Source organism: Sorex fumeus, unplaced genomic scaffold (assembly GCF_029834395.1).
Source record: "Sorex fumeus unplaced genomic scaffold, SorFum_2.1 ptg000051l, whole genome shotgun sequence".
In the NCBI taxonomy this organism is placed as follows: domain Eukaryota; kingdom Metazoa; phylum Chordata; class Mammalia; order Eulipotyphla; family Soricidae; genus Sorex; species Sorex fumeus.
The window spans coordinates 37233979-37251237 of record NW_026606108.1 but is presented as its reverse complement, the minus strand read 5'-3'; the positions used below and the strand labels follow the sequence as shown (position 1 = coordinate 37251237).

The 17259-nt window shown below is 40.8% G+C and overlaps 1 protein-coding gene across 11 annotated transcripts in view; it reads left to right on the top strand.

Annotated features, from left to right (window-relative positions):
* The window catches only part of FAM13B (family with sequence similarity 13 member B), a 93553-nt gene that overhangs the window by 61813 nt on the left and 14481 nt on the right, over positions 1-17259 (top strand). For 7 of the 11 annotated variants that reach the window (XM_056124667.1, XM_056124677.1, XM_056124668.1 and 4 more), the window contains 7 exons: positions 1245-1293; positions 3925-4072; positions 7654-7719; positions 9245-9455; positions 10233-10362; positions 11623-11704; positions 15756-15985. In XM_056124667.1, the coding sequence (XP_055980642.1) occupies positions 1245-1293; positions 3925-4072; positions 7654-7719; positions 9245-9455; positions 10233-10362; positions 11623-11704; positions 15756-15985 (916 nt within the window). The remainder of the gene's footprint in view (positions 1-1244; positions 1294-3924; positions 4073-7653; positions 7720-9244; positions 9456-10232; positions 10363-11622; positions 11705-15755; positions 15986-17259) is intronic. The other 4 variants (XM_056124676.1, XM_056124669.1, XM_056124673.1 and 1 more) reach the window with 2 other exon arrangements.

Here is a 17259-nt window from a genome sequence, read left to right as displayed (position 1 = left end):
CTGAAGATATAAGATTAACAGGCATCCCCAGAATGATGACATCTGGATTTGATAGAACAATAAGGATCCATTTAGTGAGGACTGAATCTTTTTGGAAAAAGTTCTTTCCTGTTCAACTTGTGTATAGGTTAGCAAACTTGTTTTTTTAGATCCAAAGAGTTCCTTAGCTGAATTACATTTTGCATGTTTAACACTCATATTTCTTGGATGTAGATTATTTATGTCTTTGACTCTCTTAGGAAAGAGTTTAGTTCATTCTACCATTTGCTCCAACCCTAAATCAAAGAAGGTCTTTGAGTTTACCAGGGAATTTAGTTCATTTCTCTTGATCAGCAAGAATAGGGTAATTACAAGATGATTTGCCATCTTGAGATCTGTACCTTTCTTCAGAGTGCACAATCTGTTGTGACCAGCTAGACTGGCACGTGTGTATCATTATAAATAGCCACAGTGTCTTTTAGAACTGTCACATCAGGCTTACTTACTGGTGAGATATGCAGAGATAATTTTATTTATTTACTTATTTATTGGATTGGAGCAGTAGCACAGAGGGTAGGGCGTTTGCCTTGTACAGCCGGCCCCGGTTTGATTCCTTCATCCATTTCGGAGAGCCTGGCAAGTTACCGAGAGTTTCCTGCACGCATAACTGAGCCCGGTAAGCTCTTTGATATTGAATACATGGTGTATTCGATATGCCAAAAACAGTAACAAGTCTCACAATGGAGATGTTACTGGTGCCCGCTCGAGCAAATTGATGAACAACGGGAGGACAGTGCTACAATGCTACATGTTATTGTGATGTTTTGAAGAAGGAGAGGTTTAGAAGTAGCAACTCAGTTTTAATTGTAATAAAACACAGATATGAAACATAAAAGATAAACTTCCCTGAGTGGGGAGAATAAAACTAGTTAAAACAAGTACTCATTTTACAGAATAGTTCTATTCAGTCCTTTCAGTGTCTCTGTTGTAGATTTAAATTTTCCTTTAAAAATGGTTTTCTTTAGGGGGGTGTGAATGTTTATATGGGAGGTTGGTGGATGTAATTTTTCTGAACTTGAAGTGATTCTGTGGATCTTTTCAGTAGTGTGTGATTTTCAGATATAGGGCTCCAAAGAATGGACATAGATCCTAGTTATCAATTTTTTTTATATTTTAAATGCTCACTTTTATGGGAAAGAGAAATTATGATTAATAAATATTCTGTGGTAGTATTAAAAGACTAATAAATTTATTTGTATTTTTAGGAATGAATATTTATCATTTGACAGTGATAAATTGTCTAACTTGATGCTGGTAAGAATTATTTTTTTCTTGCAGTTCTTTTTTTAAAATTTTTTATAATTTTATTTATTGAATCACTGTGAGAGCAGTTACAAAGCTTTTAGGTTTAAGTCTCGTTCATACAATGAGACACCCATCCCTTCACCAGTGCCCATTCTCCATCCCCAAAAACCCCAGTATACACCCATCCCAAACCCTTGCCCTACCTGTGGGGCAGATGATTTTCACATTACTCTCTCTCTGCTTTGATTACATTCAGTATTTTGACACCAGACCCACCATTATTATTTGGGATTTAACTACAACACTCAGATCTGCTGAAAAGGCAACAGTAGACAATTTGTTATTGCTGGTTATGAATAACATATGATGTCGCATGGCTGGGCTGGAGTGATAGCACAGCGGGTAGGGCGTGTCTTGAGTTCGATTCCTCTGCTCCTCTCGGAGATCCCTGCAAGCTACCTTTAGTATCTTGCCCGCAGGGCAAAGCCTGGCAAGCTACCAGTGACGTATTTGATATGCCAAACACAGTAACAACAAAGTCTCACGATGGAGATGTTACTGGGCCCACTCAAAAAATTCGATGAACAACGGGAGGATAATGACAGTGACAGTAGCATGGCTGCGGTAGTGGCTGCATGATTTTGAAATTTCAAAATTTTAACATCTGGAGGGATTTCTGCCAAAACCTGCTGGGTTCCAAGATTTTTTCCTGAGTCTCTTGGATAATGGCTGTTAAGCATCTTGATCAGGAGCCAGAAAGGCCGTTAGTGGGCAGCGACTTGGGATGTCATTGGAACGGGGAGGTAAAGGCCAGCTCCACCCCCATCCTGTGAGGCCCCGTGTCTCTTAACTGCTGGCCCAAACCTGACTGTCCAGTGGCCTCTGGCAAATGGTGGCCACCAAGCCACCAAGGTAGAGCAGGAGGAGGGACAGCACCCTTTGCCACCAGGGGGAACAGGTCAAGGCATAAAACCTATCCCGCCTGAAGTGGCCCAGTGCTGGAAACCTCCTGCAGGAACTGGACGCCTTTCTGCCAAAAGCCACTGGGTTCCACGATTTGCTTCTAAGTCTCTGGTATCATGGCCATTAAACGGCTTGATCAGGAGCCAGAGAGGCAGTTCATGGGCGGCGACTGGGTGTCTCGTTGGTTTGGGGAAGAAAGGGCCGGCTCCACCCCCATCACATGAGGCCCCATGTGTCTCGTCACTGAGAGCTCAAAACGACTGTCCAGTGGCCTCTGGAGGATGGCGGCCACTGGGCTACCAGGGGGAACAGGCCAAGGCACGAAACCTATACCCTCCTGGGTGGCCTAGTGCCTGTAACTTACTACAGGGACTAGACGCATTTCTGCCAAAAGCTGCTGGGTTTCGAGATTTGTTTCTGAGTCTCTGGGATCACAGCCTTTAAGCAGTTCCATCAGGAACCAGAGAAGCCATGCCTCCAATTATATAGCTGAGCCAGAGGTGGTTTGTGGGTGTGTCTCCCACATACCTAACTTTTGGCCATTTACTTTCTTGGTGGGCTGGAGTGATAACACAGTGGGTAGGGTGTTTGCCCTGCACGTGGCCGACCCAGTCGGCCCAGGTTCGATTCTTCCACCTCTCTTGGAGAGCCCGGCAAGCTACCGAGAGTATCTTGCCCGCATGGCAAAGCCTGGCAAGCTACCCGTTACATATTGGATATGCCAAACACAGTAACAACAAGTCTTACAATGGAGATGTTACTGGGCCGCTCAAGAAATTGATGAACAATGGGAGGACAGTGACTTTCTTGGTAAACTTTGCCCCAAGTTTTTGGGGTCTGGCCAAAGGCAAAGCAGCAATTTTGGGGTATCTGAAAGTCTGAAGGTGCCATCAGGCTGCTGATGCACTCGCCTCACAGGTACAGATTGACCTGCTGGCGGCACCATACCCCCTTTTTATAGTTCTTAAAATTGTTTTTTGGTCCACACCAGGTGATGTTTAGGGCTTACTCCCGTCTCTGTGCTCAGGGTCACTCCTGATAAAGTTGCCTGGCAAGCTACCGAGAGTATCCCGCCCCCAAGGCAGAGCCTGGCAAGCTCCCCGTGGTGTATTTGATATGCCAAAAACAGTACAACAAGCCTCATAGTGGAGACGTTACTGGTGCCTTCTTGAGGAAAATCAATGAACAACCGGAGGACAGTGTTGCTTTAGATTACAAGAAACTTGCTTCTGAAAAATGTATTGTAAAATTCACGTATATACATATTATAAGGGCTGGAGCAATAGCACAGTGGTAGGGCATTTGCCTTGCAAGCGGCCAACATGGCTGACCTGAGTTTGATTCCTCCACCCCTCTTGTAGAGCCCGGCAAGCTACCGAGAGTATCTTGCCCGCACTGCAAAGCCTGGAAAGCTACCCGTGACGTATTCGATATGCCAAACACAGTAACAATTGTCAGAATGGAGACGTTACTGGACCCGTTTGAGCAAATCGATGAACAATGGGAGGACAGTGACAGTGACATATTATAAAAGTAAATTAGTACTTGAAAATAGTTTGGATGGTGAAATAGAGCAGTTGACTATATAGGCATGGTAAACTGACAACTATATGAGGATATATGCTTGTTTTGAAATGCTTCATGATTGTGAAATTTATTTTTTATTTTAAAATACAGGATTCTTGTAGCAAGATCTGTGATTTGAATGCCAACACTGATTCAGAAGTGCCAGGAGGTTTAAGTGTTGGTTTTCAAGGGGAAGCAGCATGTGTCCACATCCCACTTTTAGATCTGAAGAATGTTTCTGATGGTGATAAATGGGAAGGTAATTTTACCCACACACATTGTTTTCCTAATAATGTTATTTGTAACTTAAATTACCCAGAGTGGTACTGAGATCATTACCCTTTCTGGACAACCTTACTCATATTGATTTTTCTGTCTTTTCTTTCACATGAGATTATTGAGCATTTTTTCTGAAATGTTCTAATGAGATTGTGGGACAACTGCCTTGTATGAACTGGAAGTTCTTCTGATCATTAACTTTGAAGATGTTATAATTGACTAAAAGAGAAAATCACCCAGGATTCGTTTTGTTAATTGTTATACCATAGGTGCTTTTTACAGCCAGTCTTTCGAAGTGTATAGTATCCCAGGTTTGGGAATCTTAATGTCTTTAAACAGTAATTATAAGGGTGATAAAATTTTTTATGATAATCAGTAGTTTTTTTTTTAAATGATCTTCAAAGGCATTTCTGAGTAAAAAAATGTACTATAATCAGATGAAGGTATAGGAGCAGAGTTTTAACAGTTTTTACAGAGAGATTAAAATGTAAAAAGCAATCTGGTTGCATTATATTTACCAAAATTCAGTGTATATATATATATATATATATACATATATATATATATGTATAGCTTAAAACTTGCATTTCTTTGTGCTAAAGTTTTTTTTTTTTTCTTTTCGGGTCACACCCGGCGATGCACAGAGGTTACTCCTGGCTCATGCACTCAGGAGTTACTCCTGGCAGTGCTCAGGGGACCATATGCGATACTGGTACTGGGAATCGAACCTGGGTCTGCCGCATGCAAGGCAAACGCCCTACCTGCTGTGCTATCTCTCCAGCCCCAAGGTTTTGTTTTTTTTTTTAAGAAGCAAAGTAACTATTCAAGTGAATGATTTACATGCTACTCTATTTGTGGGGCAGTATGATTGCTTTTCACTTTGATATTCCTGAAAAAAATTAAAATGATTAATCATATGAATAAATGTTATAAAGCAAGTATAGGAGAAGATTAATGGTAGAATGCAGGTGATTGGTAAATGGATGTTCATCGAAAGAGTCAACTTTCTGGTATATTTGTGAACTTTGAAATAAAAGTGTTGGGGATAGGAGAATTGGGAATAGATATATACCTTTCTAATTAGGCAATGAGGCAATACAGGAATCTAAAACAGAATTATTCATTTGTTCTCTTGAAAGATGATCCCTTAGTTATCTCACTGTTGGTGCATTAGCTTGATGACACAGTGACAGTAACAAGAGGAATTACACAGTGCCACAAACTTCTTTTGCCACCTCTGATCTTTGTCTCTAGCCATACTTAAAATTGGATACATGTGAAACAAGTCATTGTCTGTGCCAAACTTTATTACCTCCCCCACTTTTAAAAATCAAGATGTTTGGCATACCCAGTGGCACATTGTATGTCTGGATTAAACAAGACATTTGTTTTGAGTTATTCAGAATGCTTGTAACTTACAGAGATACTCCCGAGAGTTTCGGGATATGCTGACATCCTGGTGGCAGGGAAGATAAATAACCCATTTTATTTATCTATCTATATTTATTTATTTATTTGCTTTTTGGGTCACACCTGGTGATGCACAGGGGTTACTCCTGGCTCTGCACTCAGGAATTATCCTGGTGCTCAGGGGACCATGTGGGATGCTGGGAATTGAACCCGGGTCAGCTGTGTGCAAGGCAAATGCCCTACCCGCTGTGCTATTGCTCCAGCCCCTAAATAACCCATTTTAGTTAATTCATGTTTAGTCACTTAAAGGGAGCAGGGATAATCAGCAGAGCATCCCTGGAGCCTCTGTAGGAATAGTCTGAAAGAATGGCTGTGATTGTGACAAGAGATTTACTTTTCTTCCTCTTGGAGAATAAATAGCCTGTTACAGTCTTTGGCCTGAAGTTCCTGATCTTTAATTGTGTGATTTTCTTTTCTTTCTTTCTTTCTTTTCTTTTTTTAAAATTTTAATAACTTAGAAACTTTATGGGGGCCACATTAGTAATGCTGTACCAATGGTGTGTACCCCAACAATTTGGGGCCTGTTGGTGCAGTCCCCAGTAGCGCTCCAGCACACTCGAGTACCACCCAGTTGGTGCTTGTGGGGCCATGTTCTGCCAGGGGTTGAACTCAGGATCTCACACATACTGGGCCTCTTTTTTTCCCCAGCCATATCCTTGTTCTTCTGCTCCTTAGTTTTAAGTATAAAGGGGACTTCATTCTTTGCCCAGTTGCAGTGATCTGTCAGCTTTCCCAAAAAGACTGGATTCTGGGCTGCTTTCTTCTCATGTTAGAATCTGCTTCTTCCAGCATGGGTAGGGGGTTAAGGTAACTGGTATTCCTGAGTTTTAGTGCCTGAGTTGCCCTGTCACCCTCCTGACTCATATAGCCCTGCCTGGCCTCTTGCTGGCTCTTCCAGGACTAGGTGTTAGTTTAAAAGAGCCATAGTTGCCTGGGGTGGGGTTTGGGCATTGGTGAGGGGTGACTGGAGAGACAATAGATGTAGCATGTTGCCCTGCATGTGCCTGGTTTGATCCCTGGCACCATGTATAGTGTCCTAAGGACTTCCAGGAGTCACTCTGAGCACCACTGGGTCTGATACCCAAATCTTCACCCCCCACCTCAACAAGATTAGACATCGGGTGAACTCTCAGTTGTGACCTTGGATGGACTATGGCTCTCAGCAGACCATACCATGTGAATCCTCACTTTGCACTAATACGAAGATTGGTTTTCTATAGTTAAGACTTAGAATAATCTAAATAAGAAATTCTTCTTTAATAGCCAACTAACTTCAGAACCCAAGAAATCTTAGAATCTGGGAAACCTTGTTCAGTGTAATTCTTTTTAGTTTTAATTTTCTTTTTTCCTTTTTGGGTCACACCTGGCATTGCTCAGGGATCACTACTGGCAGTGCTTGGGTACTGTAAGCGGTTCCGGGGTTTGGACCTGGGTTGGCCTTGTGCAAGGCAAGTGCCCTACCTGTTGTACTATTACTCCGGCCCATCAGTGCAACTCTTAATAGAGAAATTGTATGACTTCAAATAGAGACCCACCTCACTCTTTCTGGGGATGTGGGTGTTTTGTTTTCTTTTGTTTTTGTATTGCTCCAGTAATAGTAAGCAGAATTCAGTTAGCAAGCAGGTTGTATGTGGCTACCACCATCATGAATTTGAAACTCCTGGTTTAAAGGCCTTGGCTTTTAACGGAAATGAACATGTTTTCTGCTAATGCTCTTGACCACAGTAGGTGTTTTCAAGAATCAACTAAATGAGATATTTTTATATCATACCAATTTTATAAAAAAGTTTCAAACAGTACCTGTTTAAGAATTTCCATTTCTTTAGTTTTATGTTTGAGTTTTAATAAACAGCTCTACTTTTGATTTTTTTTTTTTTGCCTTGCTTGTTGAAATGGAAATGTATGTTTGTGTTTGTTTTTAAAGTTTGGTCATTAGTAATTTCTTCGTATAAAGTTTTGAGCAGAATACCTAACTGGTTTTAGGGAAATGTTTTTGGTATCTTGGCTTTTGTGTTAGTTATGTGTATGGTTTGTTCTGACTGTGCTGTGTGTTCACTTTAGTATTTTTTGCCATTTTTTCCATTTTATTAGCGTCATGCCCTATCACTTTTCCCCTCATTGATTTCAAAACAATGCATCTGCAGAGAGATGGGGAGGGTAAGTATGGTTCACCATAGTTTAGTTGTTTTGCCTTTCAATGGTTCACTTTGTTTGCCTTCTTAATAGCCCTTCTCCTGCTGTCCCCATATCTTGGGAAAAATATTCTGGGTTAAAACCGATACCCAGAAGAAATTGTTTTTGTTATTTCCTTCTTTTCTTAAAACAGGAGATTTCTCATAAAATGTTTGAGTTATTTGCTGGGAAGCAGGTACAAGGGTTGCTTTGATAATAATCACTTTATTGCTGGGTTTATTGTGGGATTGCACGCTTTGTACCTACTTTTTAGTTATCAGATTTCTCTGGACTTTAAAAACTAACTAAATTATGTCCTTAATACCTTGGAAAAAGAAGTAATGCTTTAAATTGCTAATACATAAAGTTAAACTAAATTACTAAAGTAGACATCTGTAGCTGTTTTGTGAAAAACAATATAACATTCTAGAATTTTGACACTGTCAAGCTATTAAAAAAGATGTAGAATTTATTTTTAGTATAAATAAAATCAAAGCATAATAGTTTTGAATTAAAGTTATAAAGTCTGTACAGATGGAAATGTTTTTTCCCCCACTCCTGGTCTCCAGTGATACATGAAGTTAGTTTTGTATTTGGAATATATTGTGGATTGTGTGTTTTTTTTATATATATATATGTTCTGTATATAATCAAATCTATGTATGTTAAGGCATCAGCCAGATCCATCTGGTTTTATTTGCAAACAATTAAAATATGCTTGAGAAGAATTAATGATATTAAATTTTATAGATAATATTGTGTTTATTTAAATATGTATTACAAGTTGAATATAACAAAATAACTGCCACAGATTAATGTTGGAGACCATATGCTCTCAGATGAGCTAATGTTTTTTGGGAATTAAAAATATGTATTTATAAAAAATATGTATTTTTTTATGGTGCCGGGGAATGAACCCAGCTGGAGTCTGAGTTTTTGAGCATGTGTTCTTACCAGTGTGCCACATCCCTGGCTTCCAAAATGTTATAGTTGTTTTAGAGTCAAAGAGCTCCCTTTGATAGTATTCTGTATAGTGTTGGGAATGGCTTCTGTTTCTTCAGATAGCCACTTGACAAGAAACATTTCATGTGGCATTATCAAGCTAAGCTAAATCTTACTGAGGACTAGTGTTTATTGTTTCTAAATGAATACTTCCTCTGACATAAAAAATTATTTAATATAATTTTAAAGTGCTTGACAGTGTTCTTTCTTGCTTTGCATCTGAGTTCAGAAATTTATGATCTAACATTCTCTGTGAAAATAGAACTGAGCTGAAAAACATTGAGTTCAGATAACATTACCCTATAGTAGGCGATGAAGATATCCTATTTTTCAAAAACTTATATACAGACACACACGTGTGTATATATGTACGTATATATATGTACACACATATAGAGTAAATTTTAATAAACTACTGTTTAATTGACATAATGTAAAGAATTATAGCTGATTTCTCCCCCTCCCCCATGTAAAATTGAGACCCATGGTACTATTCTTTGTTTTGCAGAGCCATTTCCTGCTTTTAAGTCTTGGCAGGAAGATTCAGAGTCTGGAGAAGCTCAGCTGTCTCCACAGGCTGGAAGAATGAACCATCACCCCCTGGAAGAAGACTATCCTCCAGTATTATCACATCGTAGTTTAGATTTTGGGCAAAGCCAGCGTTTCCTCCATGACCCAGAAACAATGGAGTCCTCATCTAAAGCACTTTCTTTTGCTCGGTATATGATTTTATGTACTTAAGTGATTACTGAAAAATACTTAGGGTTTGTGGGAGAATTAGTCTTCCGTATCGGAAGTCCAAAGCTCTGCCCCTCTTCCATGAACATATTTTGTGATCTGTAATTACTATGGCCCTTAATTCTGAGTTCTTCAGGGTAGTGTAGTATTTGAGATTTGTTCTTAGACATTTCCTGATAGTGTATTTATTTATTAACGATTTAAAACATAGAATTGTAGAAGGGAATTTAATAAGTGGTGCTTACCAGTCTTTAATGTTTTTATTGTAAAAACTGTAAATTGATTCTGAATATCAAAAACATTTTCTTTCACTTTAACAAGTGAAGGATTTGCTCTCAGCTACTATTACTTTTCTCTCTCTGCCCAACTTTCAAACGATTTCAAATTCTTTTCATCATTACCTATATTAGATTACATTACAGCATGTAACACTTCCTTTTACCATTTGCCCTTTAATGTTAAGGCCTTATCTTCACTTTATTTTTTTATTTCACTAGTTGTGCCCTGGGGTGGTGTGGTGTCCCATGGCCGCAACTCAGCAGTGCTTGGACACTACTGGGATCACACAGGCAGTGCCCTAGGTACCGTTTACCAGAAAATAAAACCTAGGGCACTAGACGTGGTCACCACTTGAACCAAATCCCTATTCATCACATTAAAAAATACACTTCTTGGTAATTGTTCTGTATCAGAGCAATAAGAGTTGAGTGAAGAGAACATGATACTAATGTACGGTCTTCACCGTTTTTTGAATTCAGAATTCGAAGATCATCCTTTAGTTCAAAAGATGAAAAAAGAGAAGATAGAACACCATATCAATTGGTTAAGAAACTTCAGAAAAAAATCAGACAATTTGAGGAACAGTTTGAAAGGGAAAGGAAAAGCAAGGTAAGTTTGTAGGATAGTCCAGTATATGTATTAAAACAGAGAGCTTCTTGAGAGATCACGATCATGACCATCCTGTTGTTTGTCGATTGCTTCGAGCAGGCCCCAGTAATGTCTCCTTCGTTCTAGCCCTGAGATTTTTAAAAAGTGCCATATTCAAGACTCTTTCAGGGTTAGGAGAATGAGACCCATCATTGTTACTGGTATTTGGCATAGTGGGTACGCCACGGGGAGTTTGCCAGACTCTGCCATGTGAGCAGGTTACATTCGGTAGCCTGCTGGTTTGTCCAAAGTAAGAATGAGAAAAAAAGATGTCACGGCCCGGGAGCTGGGTTTTATAGTCTATGGATCTTGGCCATTGATGGGATTACACGGTGCCAGGGGGCCAGTTGGTGGGTGTGACCCCTGCCTACTGGAAGGTGGAGGATCTGGGTGGAGGATGCTCAGCCCCGATCCGAGCAGGCTTGGATGTCTCGGCCCCAGGACCTGCATGACTTTGTTCCTCTGCTGGAACCTTCATGCGTGTGGAGAGTGGTCTCAGCATGGTGGTGGCTGGTTCTGGAGGCCTTCGGCTGCCGGAGCTCTCGTCGGGGCGGGGAGGGAGACTCGACCCGCCCCCCCTCCAAGGGGCCCCGGCAAGGACAGCCAGGCGCTGTCTTGAGAGAACATTAGTTTATTGTTTCCTCAAAAATAATCTGAGATATGCACAGTTGCAACTTTGTATTTCCATTTGTTAAAGAACAGCTTTAGAATTGCAAAAGCAAGTACTTTTAAGTTTTCAATTTATTTGAATACCATTTCTGCTCCCTCAAAATCCATAATTATTGGACCGGAGAGCTTGTATGGGAGAGAAGTGCACTTGTCTTGAACGCTCCTGTGGTGGATGATGACACTAGTACTTCATCTGGCCCCCTGAATACTGCCAGGGGTCACTCCTAATCATGGAGCCAGTAATATCCTCCCTCCACCTCAACAAAACAAAGAAAAAGTATAAATACTAAAGAGGAAAGAAGGTCAGTAATTAGAACCTATGATGTAGAAAGAGTACTATACTGAATATGATGATCCTTATTCAAATCTGGCTTCTACCAGTGGCTAAATTCTGACATGAAGAACTTCTGTTTTACATACTTAAAAATCCTGCCATACATAGTTGAGGTAAGATTAAAGTAAGAATTGGGTGAAATCTCTGTACTGTAGAATAGTGTGGGCATTGCACGTTGCTGACCACAATGGTGTTGGTGATTCTGTTTAATTTTTCAGCCCTCCTACAGTGACATTGCAGCTAATCCAAAGGTATTAAAATGGATGACAGAGCTTACTAAACTCCGGAAGCAAATTAAAGGTATAAAATGTGCGAATTTGGTGATGTATTTTTTTTTTTGCTTTTTTTTGGGGGGGTCACACCTGGTGATGCACAGGGGTTACTCCTGGCTCTGCACTCAGGAGTTACTCCTGGAGGTGCTCAGGGGACCATATGGGATGCTGGGAATCGAACCCGGGTCAGCCGCGTGCAAGGCAAACGCCCTGCCTGCTGTGCTATCTCTCCAGCCCCTGGTGTTGTATTTTTAAAATTTTATATTAGTCATGTAATTTTGAAGTACACCTTGATTCATATAAATTTATATAAAGGTGATGGTATTTATATATATATTTAAATTTATTTATTTATTGAATCACTGTGGGAAAAAGTTACAAAGTTTTCAGGTTTAGGTCTCGGTCATGCAAATATCAAACACATTTCCCCTTACCAATACTTATTTTTCACTACGAAGAACCCCAATAAACCCCCACCCTCTCACCCCTCCTAATGCCTGTGAGGCAGATGAATTCTAGTTAACACTCTATCTACTTTGGCTAGATTCATTGTTTCGATAAAAGATGCACCATTATTATTTAGAGTTTACACCCCCAAATCAGACATGCTGAAAAAGCATTGTGAAATGATTTGCTTTCTACAGCTGGGTTCAAGAATAGCGGCCGCGCAGTTTTGGATTTCTGCTATTTTACTTATTAACCCTGAAGTATTTCTACTGAGAGTCAGATAATTAAGAGATTGGTTTCTGTGCTCTGGAGCCAAGGCCGTGCCGGAGAGCCGCTCGTGGGGGGCAACTGGTGACCTCGGTAGCCTGTGAAGGACGAGCCAGGAACGCCCCCCTTCCCATGAGGTTTTAGTCGCCCCATCACCACCCCCATCACCACCGGCTCATACCTGACTTTCCACAAGGCTCCCAAGGGGCTGCTATCTTTCTTTCCAGAGGGAAGAAGGCGGAAGGGACCAACACCTTTTCCCCTCTGGGCAGACATGGTGGCATGGATTAACGCATAGTCCGATCACTTTTCTGCTGCAAGCTGCTGGGCTCTGCATTAAGTCCTTGTGCTTCTGGGGCCATGGCCGTGCCGGAGAGCCGCTCGTGGGGGGCAACTGGTGACCTCGGTAGGGCGTGAAGGATGAGCCGGGAACATCCCCCTTCCCATGAGGTTTTAGTCGCCCCAGGTGATGGTATATTTTAAAGTCTGTTTGAAGTAATTCAAGCAAGCAATTTTGACTTTTGGAACTTAATCTTGGTATTTCATCTAAAACTGATTAATCATAAGAAGCTGTTTATACTACAAAATCTATTTTTTTTTTTCTTTTTGGGTCATACTCAGTGATACTCAGGGGTTAACTCTGGCTCTGCACTCAGGAATTCCTCCTGGTGTTGCTTGGGGGATCTATGGGATGCTGGGGATTGAACCCAGCTCGGCTGCGTGCAAGGCAAACACCCTACCCACTGTACTATCAATCCGGCCCCCAAAACTAAACTTCAACTCCTCGGATCAAAACTAGTTAGTGATTTCTGCGTATTAGTTCAGTACAGCAATTGCTAAGATATGTTTACAGTATTGGTGTTTAATAACAATGCTTTTAAGTAATTGTTAATACCTAAAAATTAGGGGTGGGGGTAACAAACTTAAACATTAGATATCAAGTACGAGTTTATAACTTGGTGCATAACCATTTATTCTTTTGAATTATTCAAAAGCCTTAGTATGTGGGGGGAGAGAGAGAGGGAGAGAGAGAGAGAGAGAGAGGGGGGGGGAGGGGAGGGAGAAGAGGGAAGAGGGAGAGGAGAGGGAGAAGAAAGAAAAAGAACAGCAGGTAGGGTGCTTGCCTTGCACACAACTGACCTAGGTTCTATCCCCAATGCCCCAAATGGTCCCCCAGTCTTGCCAGGACTGATTGCTGAGCACTGCCAAATACTGCTCAAAAACCAAAAAAAAAAACACTTAAAACTTACTTTTACATACTAAATACTTGTAGATTGTCTAAAGCTATAGCAGTGATGGGGCTGGAGCAATAGCGCAGCGGGGAGGGCGTTTGCCTTGCACACGGCCGACCCAGGTTCAATTCCCAGCATCCCATATGGTCCCCCGAGCACCGCCAGGAGTGACTCCTGAGTGCAAAGCCAGGAATAACCCCTGAGCATCGCTGGGTGTGACCCAAAAAGCAAAAACAAATAAAAAAATAAAAGCTCCAGGGTTCAGGGGCTGGAGCTATATTAAAAAAAAAATAAAGCTATAGCAGTGAAAAAATTTGTTTGTTTGGGGGCCATACCCAGCAGTGCTCAGGGCTTACTCCTGGCTGTGTGCTCAGATGTTACTCCTGGAGGGTTCAGGGTACCATCTGGTTAAAAAAGTTTCTCTTTTTTAGAATTCTCTCTTACGGTTTATGCATTTTTACTATTAATGCCTGTTTCTAACCATCAATAACTATCATTACTTTGAATGTATGCATTACTAATGGATGCTGTTAAATTAGCACTGTTTTCCTAGTTAATTTTCCAGTTTTTTAAAATTTTTATTGTCTTACATTCCATTCTCTACACAACAATCAGAATTACTGTTCTCCTACATTTACTTTTTAGCCACACCAAGCAATGCTTGGGAGCTACTACTGGTTCCGTGCTTAGGGGCTGCTCCCTGGTGGTTGGATTACTATGCAGTGCTATGAATTGAATTCAGGCCTCCTGCTTCCAAAGCATATATGTGCTTAGTCCTGTAACAAACTCTTTTGCCCCGGAATTATAAAAATGGAATAACTTTTATCTTACTCTGAACTGTTCAGTGGGCTCTCCTTTCACCTGGAATAAAGTTCAGACTCCTTGCCATGTCTTTAAAGACCTTGCACCACTACTCATTTTATCCCTTCTTTCATTCTTTATCTTTTAACATGTCAGTCTTTAGTCCTTAGCATAGATTATTCCTCAATTGGATTAAAAACTTTCACTCAAATTGTGTGTTTTAGGATAGCATCCATAACATGTTTGACTATAATGTCCACCAGTTTAGAAACCTCTTATTTGTCATTCCCACCTAGAGCAGTTGTCTTCATAAAGTACACACCTTTTTAGCAGTCTTAACAGTTTCTTTTTTTTTGGCAGGGAAGGCAAGACGAGAATGATTGGGTGACCCCTGACAGTGATCAGGGCTACTCCTAACTCTGATGGAGGCAGGGGGCAGCAGTTTAGCAGTTCCAGGGAATCATACAGTACAAACCCATGTCTCCCATGTACAAGGAGCCCATATTTAATCTTCTCTCTCTCTCTCTCTCTCTCTCTCTTTTAAACCCACACCTGGCGGTGCTCAGGAATTACTCCTGACTTTGCACTAAGTGATCACTCCTGGTGCAACTGTGGTGCTAGGGATAAAAACTGAGTTGGTCCTGTGCAAGGCAAACACCCTATCCCCACTGTCCTATCACTTTGGCCCCCATATTTTCTCTTTTTACAGTGCTTGGTATTTTGAGACATTAATGAATTGGGTTACTTGGTTTTTGTTTTTCCTTGCCTTTTGGTACATTAGAAATTAGGATCATGCTGATTGTGTTTACTATTATATCTTATACTCATCAAAGCATCTTTCTGTTTATTGGATAAAAGAGGGACTTATGTGCCATAGAGATAGCATAGCAGGTAAGGCACTTGTCTTGCACACTACCAACCTGAGCTCAATCCTTGGCACCACATATTGTCCCCCAAGCATTACAGGGAATGTTCCCTGAGCACAGAGCCGAAAATAAGCCCTGAGAACTACTTGGCATAGTCCTCTTGCGCGCGCACACACACACACACACACACACACACACACACACACACACACACAAAGAGTGAATTATTATTCTCATCACCTTAGCTTTCTTATAACATACTATATAATGGCGTATGTTAACTTTAATATATAGCTATAACATATCATACTATAACTCATACCATAGTTTAAACATTTCATATACTGTTGAAATACCAGAGCTAGTATTCCGTTAATGTATTATTTTTCCTATCTGCTATTTCACTTTAATTTATTTCATTTTAGCTAAAATATTATTGCTCTAACCTCTTGGTTCTGGAATGTAGATGCAAAACACAAAAGCTCTGATGGCGAATTTGTACCTCAGACACGTCCACGTAGCAACACTCTTCCAAAAAGCTTTGGCTCTTCCCTAGACCATGAAGATGAAGAAAACGAAGATGAATCCAGGATCATTCAGAAGGAGAAGAAGCCGTCTAAAGAAGCAACTCTTGAACTTATTCTGAAAAGACTGAAAGAAAAACGTGTGGAGAGGTGTCTTCCAGAAGATATCAAGGTAATCTTTTAGCTATCTTTTTACTCTCAGACTTGCTTTTACAATTTTTTGAACAAAACAAGTCTTGACACTTGCTTAGAGATACCTAGGTAGTCTGATTGGCTAAGTATACTCCACAAGTTTGTAGATACAGAAACATTTTCTTAGCCACCAGAAGTGCTCAGATCACTCAGGGACTGCGTCACTATAATAAAACAAAAAATCTAGAATGCTAATAATTTATATTGGAGGTGGCTGGTAAGGTAAGTATGTAAAGAGCATGAAACATACCTTAGTTTGAATTCTGACTATCTTTGTGTGTAATCATTGTGGGGACCATACTCATCTGTCCATGCACATGGAAACTGGGACCACACTTGGCAGTGCAGGGCCAGGGAGAGGAAAGCGTAGGCCACTAAGAACACATCTGGCGGTGCTGAAAGTCAGTGAGGTTATGATATACTGGAGATTACTCAGGGCCTCATTCATGTAAGCCATGCACTCTGGCCGTTTGGACTAACCTCCTCATCCTGCTCTTGTAATATTTTTTGAGTTCTTAATATGTGCTCGACCTGACAGGTCATATTTTATGATTCTGCTGGGTCCCTTCTCTTGTGACTTGCGTGGGCATGAATGTGTGTGTCAGTAAAATACTAAGGAGATGTTTATTATAAACATAATTTTTATCTTTTAATAATCGTTGCTCAGTAAAGGCCATGCTTAGAGGAGTGTCATGGTTGTCTGTCATTGTGTGTCATCCCCCTAATCCCCCAACCCCCGCCACTGATGCTCAGGGCTTTAGGAATCCTGGCAGGGCTCAGGGGAATCATATGGGGTGTCAGGGATGAGCCCAGGTTGGTCATGTGCAAGGCAAAAAGCCCTGCCTGCTGTACTAAGTCTCTGGCCCAGACATGTGTCATGATTTTGTTTTTGGGCCACACCTGGGGATGCTCAGAGGACTAACTAGGGGCCTGGGGATAAGGCCATGTCAGGTCATCAGTGTGCAAGGCAGACATCTTATTCAGTGTACTGTCTATCCAGCCCCTGGGCAGTCTTAGTTAACCAGAATAATTCTTGTGAGTATTGAATTTTTAGTGAACTTTGAGTTGAGGCATTGGTGTGTCTGAGTGAACTTTTTTGACAGCAGTGTGCTTCTCTCATGTTCTAAATGCTAGATCTTTTTCTTTCAACAGAGTTGCTTTAGAAATTCTATTTAGTTCCCTTTCCTCTACTTGTTTCCAGTTTCATTTTAGACTGAATTCTCTTCTCTATTTCCAACAAATTCTTTGGCTTGG